General features: G+C 38.2%; 1 protein-coding gene across 1 annotated transcript in view; it reads right to left on the bottom strand.

Moving 5' to 3' along the window:
* cadps2 (Ca++-dependent secretion activator 2) overlaps positions 1-13,169 on the bottom strand; it is a 347,960-nt gene that overhangs the window by 18,117 nt on the left and 316,674 nt on the right. The window contains exon 28 of the mRNA XM_047345888.1: positions 10,189-10,296. Within this exon, the coding sequence (XP_047201844.1) occupies positions 10,189-10,296 (108 nt within the window). The remainder of the gene's footprint in view (positions 1-10,188; positions 10,297-13,169) is intronic.

The raw sequence follows: 13,169 nt of genomic DNA, 5'->3' as shown, positions 1-13,169 counted from the left end.
TCCTGTTTTTTTAAAGTTTTTGTCAGTCCTTGCATTTCAACAACTCTTTCAACAAATAGTTTTGAGGTAACTTTTCATTGTTAAGCTGTTTTATAGCTAATAGTCTTCCTGCTCAAACAGATCAGATGACAGTTTTTCTTTGCTGTTTCTGCTATTTCTACTACTTTATCAGATTTCAGCAGATTTGTTGCAGTCAATTTCAGCTTATTTCTGCCAGCTTTCAGCTAAAAAATTCAGCTTACAGCATTCACACTGCATTTTCGCAGGAAATGCACATTTTTCTAGTTGTATCTGCCTTCAGACTTAATGATAACAGTTTACTCACTGACATCTTGCACTTTCTTTCAGTCCTGCAGACAACAGTAAAACACAAGGTCAATGGATCTACAGCATTAAGCAGTACAAGTCAGAGAGCGGACAGCTTTAACTTATTCAAAGATCTCCGGTTTAATGAAAACTGGTGATTACTGCATGTCAAGGAAGAGTTCAGGGCTCTGCTTTGAACTTCAAAAAGACACAAGAGGAATAAAGAAAATCAGCCCCCATATTTTATTTGAAGCATTAAAATATGCACATTCAGTGGCTTGATTCAGATACCACCCGGACGAAAGAAAGAAAGCACAGAGAAATCATTCTGACACATTGATGACTCATAATATGCAGATCTTCCTTCCAATACAGCTGGAGGGATCTGAAAACAGTTATTAAACTCATAATGACAAGATCTGTGATTACCTTCCAATTTAAGAGAACAAAAAACTCTTGAAGTTCATTTCATGCACTTAAGAAAAGTCACAGCATGTCCATGATCATTGAAGGATTTTATAAATATTTAATTTCATTTAGGGTCTGAGCAACGTCTGATCTCCTTCATCATGCCTCCTAATTATACTCAAGCAAATTAGTAGTTTTTTCAGTCTAAGCAGCAGGGCAGCATATGCTAACTCACAAATGAATGTTCAAGTTCAATAACAGTCTCTAACTTAATTTCTTTGACTTCCAGAATGAATTCTTTCCCACTTCTGTCATAAATACGAATTTAAAAACTGGCTTGCATTAAAAAAATTATTTGGGTTGTTGATCATGTTGATAAGTAGAGTTTATCATGTGTTTTCTACTATTCAATTTGTTAATACCTTGTGTGATAATTTTCAGATAAGCAGAAAGAATGTGAACTGGAAGATAAAAGCTACTCAGGGGTTAATAGGTCAGGTTTCTAAGCAGAACGTGTTTCATTTAGGAAAATTAGTTATTATTATTATTGTGTTATTTTTACTGTTTCTATCTCTTGTGTCTGCACAAAGCATCTATAGAAGATGTTAAGTAAACAAAACCTTCCTTTTGCATGTTTACCCATGGAGCTGGTGCTCAGTTTGTCTCGGTGTTAGAAAAAAATGGAGAAAAATGGAGGAAACAGTTTGATTGCTGTTGATTGTGGATCAGTATTTTTAACTACTCTGAGAATCCAAAAATATTTAGGTTGTCCTGAACATCTGCAATGTTACCTACTAATAGTTCAACCTGTTCGGTTGGGATCAACTTGCTTGTCTTGGGCACTATTCAGCTACCCATTTTCTTATCCAAATTACATTCTGACATTCTGGCTGTACATTCAGAGCATTTTTCTTTTCCTTGTACATAGAAAAATACAGATTTCCTAAGATTGGCTTTTAGTGTTAACCTAACTTAGTGGAGTGTGAACTCTTTATTATATTCTATGTTTCATAGTTTTATGCAGACAACTCTGCAAAAGAGATCATAGCTCAAGATTTGGATGCAGTTTCCCAGTGATCCTCTTCACCCTCTTGTCCTGCCACCCTCTGTTCTACTGTTTATGCTCCTTCTACTTTATATGAATATTTGCTTATGATTAGACAATCAAGGTATTAAATTCCCTGTACTTCTGGACTTTTTTATTGTAATAAGGATTTTGTTTTAACTAAAGACGTTTTTCTGTTTGTGCTGTAGATATCTGATTTGAGTTCACAATCCTAATCAGCTTATCTCTGATCCTTGCCAGCAGCCGAAAAATTGGAGTTAAACAGCATTTAGAGCAAGATTTATTAAAACCACATGATGATATTAAAAGACCAACAGACTCAAAACTGAGTCAAAAATAACTTTTTTCATTCTGTCAGAAAATAATGAGCTGTAAGCAGAGCATTGATCTAGTTGATTTCAAAATAAAATGCAGGAAGATGAGGGAAAATCAGCTTCTGTTGTTACGATGCTAATCTAATACCCATTAGATTAGCATCCTAATCAATGTTGTTTTTACTGTTTTAAATTTGACCAATCAAAAACTAAACTCCAAAGTTTTAAACATGGCACACAACTTTTTGATTGGCAGCTGTTTCCCATGATCCCGCTTTTACAGGGGTTGGACAATGAAACTGAAACACCTGTCATTTTAGTGTGGGAGGTTTCATGGCTAAATTGGACCAGCTTGGTAGCCAGTCTTCATTGATTCCACATTGCACCAGTAAGAGCAGAGTGTGAAGGTTCAATTAGCAGGGTAAGAGCACAGTTTTGCTCAAAATATTGAAATGCACACAACATTATGGGTGACAAACCAGAGTTCAAAAGAGGACAAATTGTTGGTGCACGTCTTGCTGTCGCATCTGTGACCAAGACAGCAAGTCTTTGTGATGTATCAAGAGCCACGGTATCCAGGGTAATGTCAGCATACCATCAAGAAGGACGAACCACATCCAACAGGATTAACTGTGGACGCAAGAGGAAGCTGTCTGAAAGGGATGTTCGGGTGCTAACCCGGATTGTATCCAAAAAACATAAAACCATGGCTGCCCAAATCACAGCAGAATTAAATGTGCACGTCAACTCTCCTGTTTCCACCAGAACTGTCCGTCGGGAGCTCCACAGGGTTAATATACACGGCCAGGCTGGCTATAGCCAAACCTTTGGTCACTCATGCCAATGTCAATCGTCGGTTTCAATGGTGCAAGGAGCGCAAATCTTGGGCTGTGGACAATGTGAAACATGTATTGTTCTCTGATGAGTCCACCTTTACTGTTTTCCACACATCCGGGAGAGTTACGGTGTGGAGAAGCCCCAAAGAAGCGTACCACCCAGACTGTTGCATGCCCAGAGTGAAGCATGGGGGTGGATCAGTGATGGTTTGGGCTGCCATATCATGGCATTCCCTTGGCCCAATACTTGTGCTAGATGGGCGCGTCACTGCCAAGGACTACCGAACCATTCTTGAGGACCATGTGCATCCAATGGTTCAAACATTCTATCCTGAAGGCGGTGCCGTGTATCAGGATGACAATGCACCAATACACAGAGCAAGACTGGTGAAAGATTGGTTTGATGAACATGAAAGTGAAGTTGAACATCTCCCATGGCCTTCACAGTCACCAGATCTAAATATTATTGAGCCACTTTGGGGTGTTTTGGAGGAGCGAGTCAGGAAACGTTTTCCTCCACCAGTATCACGTAGTGACCTGACCACTATCCTGCAAGAAGAATGGCTTAAAATCCCTCTGACGACTGTGCAGGACTTGTATATGTCATTCCCAAGACAAATTGACACCGTATTGGCCGCAAAAGGAGGCCCTACACCATACTAATAAATTATTGCGGTCTAAAACCAGGCGTTTCAGTTTCATTGTCCAACCACTGTATTTTGTTCTATATTGATTTGATAGCATCCAACTGCTGCAGATTTGTCGGACCTTATATTCATGAGTGTATCTCACCTAAAAAACATTGAATTAAAATATGGATATTGAAATATGAAGGGTCAAAGCAACAAAAATTAACCTGAAATTAATTGAAGGTGTGAAATACTGAACATGATCAAATTAAGCATCGTAAAAACAAACGTGATTAATTTCACCTCTGTGAAAATTAGAATCCGTGAATCTGGAGGTCATTAAAATGATAACATTGTAAATATTAATGTTTAAATATTAATGCCTGTTTTATTCACTGCCTTGATTTTAGCACCTCCAGTTTTACAACTTATGTTTTATCATTTATTATGTTCACAGTGTAATTTTTGTTAGTTAGGGTAGATCGGAATATGGCAACTGCCCGACAACGATGTTTTGTAGTCCGTAACCCCCAATGTCCCATGATTCATTGTGGGTCGAATCGAATTGGTCGAGCTCGTGCAGCAGTGGCGGATGATGGTGGTAAAAATTTAGAATAAAAATGTAAATAATATGCTTTCTTTGACCCCAAATAAACTTTAAAGATGTTTTTAGGCGAGAATGTAGGTTTGTTGAACTTCAAATATCTACTCGGTTTATTAAGATTCCACTTAATTTAAAAAAAGAGGTTGGACGTTTCTCGGCGCCAGCTAGCTCCGGCAGCTGTCAGCCGACTGAGCAGTGTTCCCTCCCTCTTCCAGAGAAGGCGCCGGATTCCCGGCTGTTAAAGAGAGACTGAGGTGGAGAGTCTGGAGACTCAACCAGGGGCACTCTTTACTTGTTACTCCCGGCTGCTCCACCCCGTGGCAAACGATATCACTGTCGTACTATTAAAAATGCATGCGAATGGCTATGGACTACAAGTACTCGGCTGTCTAGCCGGGGCTGCTGTTACTTCCGATCTACCGGAAGTAACAAAAATTACACTCTGAATGCGATGAATGATAAAACTGAAGTGGTAAAAATGATGGTGCTAAAATCAAGGCAGAAAATGAAAACAGGCAACATTAAATTTGATAACCTTAATATCTATAACATTAATATTTACCCTGTTATCATTATTTTCAGAGGCGAAATTAATCACATGTTGGTTTTTACGGGACTCAATTCTACCATGTTCAGTATTTCACACCTTCAATTCATTTCAAGATAATTTTTGTTACTTTGACCCCTCATATTGAAGTGGATAAAGGAATACAATGAATGATTGTCATGGTCAAGAAACCAGTTTGAGATTATTTGAACTGTGTGAAATGACAGGCACCAGAGGATGAATAGACTGTAGTCATAATGGGATGGCCAAGGTCAGCAACAATATTCAAGTTGGCTGTGGTGTTTATACAATGTTCCGCTGGTATGAATTGCTCCAAAGTGTGCAAAGAAAAGTGTGCCAACCCCACTATTACACCATTACCACCTACTTCTGAGTTATTTGTCTGACAGATTCCAGGTTCTCCATTGTTATGTTTAGAGTACCACAAGGTAGTGCTTGGGCCAACTCTCTTCACTATTTATGTGCTTCCAATAGATAAAATTATTAGTCAGCATGGGATAAATTTCCTCTGTTATGGTGATGATACTCAGTGTGATGGAATTAGGCTTTTTTCTGTTCTGCAATATTGCACACTCAGTGTTTTTTTGGGGGGCTATTTTATTCTTCAAGATTTAGCATATGGTAGTTTCAACTGTGCTAATCCATTGCCATCCAGTAGAAAGTACTCCTGGATCAGTGCTTCTGTGTTCTTTTATTGTCTCTGCTCTGTTCTCTTAGTCGGTTGTGCCAGATGGCTGCTTACACTGAGCCTGGTTCTGGTTCTGCTGGAGGTTTCTTCCTGTTAAAGGGAGTTTTCCTCTCTGCTGTCGCTACATGTATGCTCAGTATGAGGGATTGCTGCAAAGTCAATGCAAGTGACTGTCCACTGTCTCTACATGCTCATCCAGGAGTAGTGAATGCTGCAAGTCACTGACTCGATGCAATCTGCTGGGTTTCCTTAAATAGAAAAACTTTTAATCAACTTGAATATGTGTTGTGAATTGGCACTATATAAATAAAACTGAATTGAATTAAATTATTTTAGGGAGGATCGTCATTTTAATTACAAACACCCTTCCCATAAGTGAGAAGGGGAGAGTTCTCCTATGTGTGAGGTCATTTTCTATTAATTTGAGAAATGGAATATAATTTAATTGCCTCAGGTCAAGTAGCCTGTTTGAAATATTTATGGCTAGGTACCCGATGTTTCCATTCTGTAAACGAATAGTTGGAAAGAGATAATTATTACAGGACATATGAAGGGCCTTTAATTTCTTCCAAAAAATAGAGTAATCCAAAATTTTGGAAAGAAATAAAAAAAAATAAAAAAATAAAATAAAAAAAAACAACACCACATCATCAGCATATAAACAAATTTTTGGGATTCTATTTGCTGTTTGGTTTACATAAATATTTCTGCTTTGAGGAATTGTAGCCGTCAGCGGTTCAATGAATATAGAAAACATTAAAAGGGGAGAGGGAACAACCCTGTCTATTGCCTCCTTTAAGACTGAAGCTCTGAGAAATCCAGTCAGTTGTCTTCAGACAAGCATTGGGTGAGCTATATCGTAATCTGATCCATGACAAAAACTGTATGTCCAAATCCAAATTTATGTAAGGTAACAAACAGAAATTTTCAATTAACCTTATCAAAAGAATTCTCTGCATCCAATGAAACAATTATATGCCGCATCCAAAGTCACAGAAATCATAACAATGCCTAAATTCATTGAGTTGGTACCATGTTATTGGGTGATTTATTTATAACAAGCAAAAAATTGGTATACCGTTTAAAGTGATTTTAGTGCTTTGTGTGTGTGTGTGTGTTTGGAATGCAATTCTCAATGCAGATAGCACAAACAGTGAGCAAGCAAACAAACACAAAGCAACCCCTAATGTGAGGTGTGTGTATATACTACACATTGTTCATGCTTCTACTACTCATTCTCTGTATTCGTGGAATCTGTGTTTAAAGAGGAGAGGCTTTAAATGAATTTGATTGACTCAGTGAGAGGCCCATAAACAAGACAATTCCACACTCAAAACACTCATGCTGGGGGGCCTGATGCTGCTGTTGAACACAACATTTGCTTCTATTGTTACACACAAGATGCACATGTGAGAATGTGTGTGTGTTTACTAGATTCATACTGAAGGACTTAGCTTAGACACTTCAAGGCCCCGCTGTCACCTCCTCCTCAGTGCATGACTGGGCGCTTCTGAGCTCCATTAGACTCATTCTCCTCTGTCCTCCTCCCTCAAAAGCAGGCACACATATGTACACACACACACACACAAATCAGCACAGTGTAGCTCAAAGCTCACTCTGAACTCTCAGAGGAGCCAATGGGTGGCAGAAATCCATCGCTCTGCTTCGTGCTGCTAATGTGTACCAAGTCCTGAACTGCCATGCCTAAATCATTGTATTCACTCAAAACGGTGAACTGAAGCGTGTTATAAAACTCGCCGCTGGAATATTCTTATAAATCTGAATCTCGCAGGTGGGAACAGCCAGTGAAGACAGCAGACAGCGTGGGATGGAGAGATGTGTAGATGGATGGATGGGATGAGGTGTAAAAGGGTTTTTGGTTCCGACAGAGCGAGCCAAATGCTCTCAGTGTTCCTAAGTGATGAACAGGTCAACAGAAGAAGTCACTGTTTTCAACATCACACAGTCCCCCTGCTGCTCTGAAAGTGGAGAATCAAACAGTAAAAACATCTGACTGTCAGCTGCATTTGGTGAAATTTCAAAAGCAAACACCGCATATCACAAGAATCTGAATTCTATCTAATTATCAAATTACGTTGCCAATTAAGTACTTACAATAGGGTTTGGTAATGAGTGGATATACACAGTATAAACCATGTGTACAGATATAGAGTTAGAATTTTGGTCAGTGTGGATTTAAAATGACTGTATACAAAGCTGTTGGTATTTAGTTATTTTTTTATTTAACAGGGACTGTACACATTAATAAACATTTCTGTAAATGTGTCAGTATTAGCTACAAAACTAATTTTCAACTGTTGTCCCTCCACCAGGTGTATAAGGCCTACAGATAGCAAAAGTCCATACATTTAATAAAATGTAAAAGCCAACAAGAAATATCAAAAGTTCACACATTTTGTGAAATATAAAGGTTTTACATCTTGACAAAGCATTAAGTCCTATAGTTCAAGATAGTAACATTTAAACTATGACATATACATAAAAAGAACATGGGCAGGACATGCAGCTCCAGTGAAAAAAGTCATAGAGGTTAGTTAAGATCAGTTTATTATATACAAGGTTGCATGTATATAATAAACAAACAAACATTTTCAGTGATTTTGATGAGCTTTCATCTGTGATATGTGTTGATTATGACTGTTTAATTATTGTAGGAGACTTCAACATTCACATGGACAATCCTGAAGACAGAAGTGCAATAGATCTATGTGACACTCTTAGAAATTTTGATTTGACTCAACATGTTAAAGAGCAAAAACACAAACAGGGACATATTTTGGACTTAATCATCACTAAGGGTCTAAACATTTCCAAGGTGTTTGTAACTGATGTTGCCCTATCTGACCACTTTTCTGTTATTTTTGAAAGCATCATCTGCAATGACTCAGTTTGCCAAAGAGACATGATAAGAAAACGCATCTTTAAGAATGAAACCTTTAACCAGATTTACTCTTCTACCTACACTTTGCCCTGTAACACTTTAGATGAGTTGGTACAAAACTTTCACTCGAAAATCTCGGACATCATTGATTAAATTGCTCCAATTAAAGTGAAAGTCGTTTCTGGGAAGAAAATGTCTCCATGGAGAAGGGCTCCACCAGTCAGAAGTGAAAAAAAGGAGTGTTGAAAAGCTGAATGCAGATGGTGAAAGACTGGACTTCAGGTTCACTATATTATCTATAAAGAGAGACTATACATCTGATTTGACACAAATTATAAACATATCCCTTTTGTCAGGTGTTTTCCCCCAGGCCCCGACAGCAATTATCAATCCTCTATTGAAAAAGGTGCAACTTGGACAAGCTGCTCCTACAGAACTACAGGTCTATATCAAACCTCCCCCTCATCAGCAAGATTATTGAAAAAGCTGTGTTTCAACAGTTAAACAACTTCCTAACAATGACCAACCGCTTCGATGTCTTCCAGTCAGGCTTCTGTGCTCACCACAGTACAGAGACTGCTCTTGTCAAGGTGTTCAATGACATCTGTATAAATGCAGACTGTGGAAGAACCACAGTGCTGGTATTATTGGACCTTAGTGCAGACACTGTTGATCACTCCATTTTATTACAGTGCCTGCAAAACTGGGTTGGCCTTTCTGGTACAGCACTCAAGTGGTTTAAATCCTACTTGAAGGACAGGGACTTTTTTGTGTCAGTAGGTAACTTAACATCAGAGACCACAAAAATCACATGTGGCGTTCCCCAAGGTTCCATCTTAGGCCCCATCTATTCAATATCTACATGCTCCCCCTAACAGATTTTAATAAACAACAACGTAAGTTATCATAACTATGCAGACGACACACAGCTGTACGTTACAATGTCACCAGGTGACTATTGAACGCATTCAAGCGCTGGGCAAATGCTTAGAAGAAATCAATGCATGGATGGGCCAAAATTTTCTTCAGCTGAATCAAAACAAAACTGAAGTAATATTCTTTGGACCAAAGGAAGAGCGTTTAAAAGTTAGCATACAGCTTCAGTTAATACAGCTAGAAACCACCAGCCAGGCTCCAAACCTGGGCGTAGTGATGGACTCAGACCTGAACCTTCAGAGGCACATAAAGACAGTAACAAGGTCGGCCTTCTATCACCTAAAGAACATCTCCAGGATTAAAAGACTAATGTCTCAGCAGGACCTTGAAAAACTAATTCATTCGTTCATCTTTAGTATAATTGATTACTGCAACGGTGTCTTCACAGGTCTGCTTAAAAAGTCGATCAGACAGCTGTAGTTGATCCAGAACGCTGCTGCTCGTTTCTAAAACTCACCAACCTGAAACCCCACAGCCATTAGAATACATAATTCCAACTGTGGTTAACTAATGGCCTGGCTGATGGCGATGTCTGTCACACATTTGCAGACAAAACACTTTAGCTAAATGTTTGCTGTGCAATCATCCAAATGTTTTTAGCCAGTTTTATTCACTGTATATTATATGTAAATTGGACCTGTACTTTTTTTTTATTTTAAGTTATCTACCTTTGTATTTGTATTGTTTTTTTCAATTTTACTTTAATGGCTTTAAATGTCTTTACTGTCCATATATATATATGTCCATATTTTTTTTCCCTTGTAACTACTTGGACAAAACAATCTTCCTGCCGGAGGCAATAAAGTGATCTGGAATGTTTAATCTTTGTATTTAAATAATATTTTATATGCAATCTTTATATAAGCTATTTTTATTATTAATACATTAGGTTACCAGACAAAAGCATTTTTCTGTCATGGTAAGAACTCACATCAAACACCTTCTCGATGCAGACCTCGTCGTTGATACTGTCTCGAAGGATGTCCTGATTCTGCCGAACGAATACGATGTAGGTGTCTGCCAGATCCATACCTGGTTTCTGGAGAGCAGAAGAAAAATTGGGACCTGAAAACTAGTTTTTGCATAATAGTTTTAGTAACTTAACAAATTCACGGCAACTACTTGTGCAGTGTTAAAAATGGAATCATGACTAATATTTACTGTATAATGTACAACCAGGCTATTACATTAATGCACAATGACTTGCACACTCAGCAGGGATGAGACAAATTCTTTAAAAGTGCAGCAATGCACAGGAAATGGAGAAACCTGCCAACACAGCTTTACGCAGCACATGGTGAGAGTGTGTGTTGGCTGGGGGTGTGCCCTGTCTTTAAACTTAACCACCAACAGCATCTTTCTAGTCATATGGTCATGCACAATGTCACTGTAAATGCAGATGGTTTTAACACTAAAACTATGTTTGAATGGTGGTTGAACCAAGACATGACATCATGGTGGCCTAATCCAACTCATGCCAAAAGCACTCCAAAACAACATATGGAAAATAGTCAAGAAATACAACTTTTTAATGTTCTCTTATTTTTATATAGTTATCCAGAGCTGCAACCACCAAACAAAATGGAAATTCATTCAATTATAATTTAAAATGAAATTATAGAACCAGAGACCTGAAATTAGTGGCAAGTTGAAGCTAATGATGTATTTTTACATTTTTTATGTATTTTTGCTTGATCAGTCTTAGTTAGGAGCTAGTGAGTCAGTCAGTTAACTGAACCCATACTATAATTATACATTATACCAAAAGCTTTAGTTTTATTGATATTAGGCTACAATAAAGCTTTGACCACTGCTGGAGTTATTAAATAACATATGACAACCCAGGATCCAGAACAGGAAGCAGAGTGGTAGTTCAACACACCTCTCTGCAGCTTCTGTATCATTCCCTACCCATTACCCCATTGAGACAGTGTCATTCCCAAGGCCAAAATTAAACAGATTTAAAACCAACCTAAAAGGAGTAAATCATGAAAATAATAAATAACTACTAATAAGGTCATTATAGTGGGGGATTTTTAACATTCACGTTGACACTGAAAGTACAAGCCTAAATGTAGCCTTAATGCTATCTTGGATTCTATTGGCTTTGCTTAAAACATCTGTAGACCTACAACAGTTTGTCTTCATACTCTGGATCTTGTGCTGACATCTGACACTGAGTGTGAAAATAACAGTATATCTACATATTCCTGTCCTATCTGTCTATGTTTGTTGCAGTTACAGCCTGAGGCCATTTGATTTGCATAAGACTGCGATTGCAGGTTGAGGATTTGCTGAACAGGCTGTGCAGCTACAGGCCTGGGATTGGCTGAGTTTTCCTAACTCCTCCTGATGGACATCCTTCTGGAACCTGATTGGACTGTTGATCTCCTGCTCCTCCAATCACAGAAGAGACCCTGCTATTTAAACTCAGCTCACCTTTCATTAAGGGTGGCTGTGATTTAGTCTGAGCATCTTGCCTCTTTGTCAGGTGTCTAGTGAAAATGTTTGACCTTGGCTTGTTTGATAAAAACTTTGTTAGCCCTAACTATTTAAATGTGTACATTTAAAAGGCAAGTGTATTGGTTCATAGTGGAAGATGGTACCGGTTTTCCTTGCCACTTTTGTTCCTGACCCCTTTTCTCCTATCTTATGGTTAGACAAGGAGCTCAGCCATTGTACCTTTTTGTATTCTTGCAGATAGAGCTGCCCATTATTTTATTTATTTATTTTATTTGCTGTTTTCTATGTGATTGTAATTTTTTGTCATTTAACTGGTTGGTTTGCCATAATTTTAAAATGAAAACTTGTTTCCTACTGACATTCCTACTGACGGTGGTTAATTTGTTTTTTTTTTTTACTTTGCGTTACACCTCGTGGAAGATAACGTATTTGGTGTTTAGGAGATCGTAACACCCACACCACAAAAGGCACTGAAAGCTGGTTTAATGACCATGGTGTTACTGTGCTTGATTGGCCAACAAACTGGCCTGACCTGAACCCCACAGAGAATTTATGGAGTATTGTCAAGAGGAAGATGAGACACCAGACCCAACAATGAATAATGACCTGAAGGTCATTATCAAGCAACTTCAGCTTCCATTACATGCATCAAAAAACAGACTTTATCCTCCAGCGGATGGAATGAATTCCGTTGCAAGTAATTGAATTTAAGTTAGACCTGTTAGCCGTTTTCGTAGCATGGTCTCTGATGACTTTTGATGTAAACAAAAATAAATTGAATTGCCTGTCAGAGCTTAAGCTACACACATCAATGTGGATGCTCATGTCTTCCCACACTGACACACTTAGTGGTGAAGCTATGAGTTCATTAGTCAATGAAATGTTTGAATAAATTAAATTGGCTGCAATTCTGAACAATAATTAAATAATTAAGATATTTTTTCAGTGCACAGTTTACACCTCTGTGCTCTCTTAGCTTGTTTTGTCTGGTTTGTGTGTTTTTCAACTAAAGCTAAATACTAGTAATCTCCTCTGTGTCCGGATAAAGGATACCCAGGCACTCATCAACATTTGACATACAAAGAAACTCCATGCACAAACATTCCTGTTCAATAAAGAGAGGGAGGGATAAAGCAGTGAAGTGGCAGGAGGAGGAAGAGCCCTTTTGATAATGACTAGTTTGCAGAAGATGAGAGTGGTGAAAATACCTGGTAATTGCATAACACCACATGCACAGTTACCTCGTCTGCCTTATTTAATTTCTGCCAGGTGAATATGTTCATGTTTACAGGTCACTGCAGGTTGGCAGCTTTGTAATTTAAAACTGCTCTTCTTGTTCTACAATGCAATGAAGTAACATTCATTGTAGGTATATGAATAACGATGCAAGCTAAAACTGACAAATCATTTACTGACTTGCAGGATGTGAATTAAACTGTGACACTTGGA

Source organism: Girardinichthys multiradiatus, chromosome 2 (genome assembly GCF_021462225.1).
Source record: "Girardinichthys multiradiatus isolate DD_20200921_A chromosome 2, DD_fGirMul_XY1, whole genome shotgun sequence".
Lineage (NCBI taxonomy): Eukaryota > Metazoa > Chordata > Actinopteri > Cyprinodontiformes > Goodeidae > Girardinichthys > Girardinichthys multiradiatus.
The sequence above is the reverse complement of the archived record's forward strand: the minus strand, read 5'-3'. Positions and strand labels throughout refer to the sequence as shown.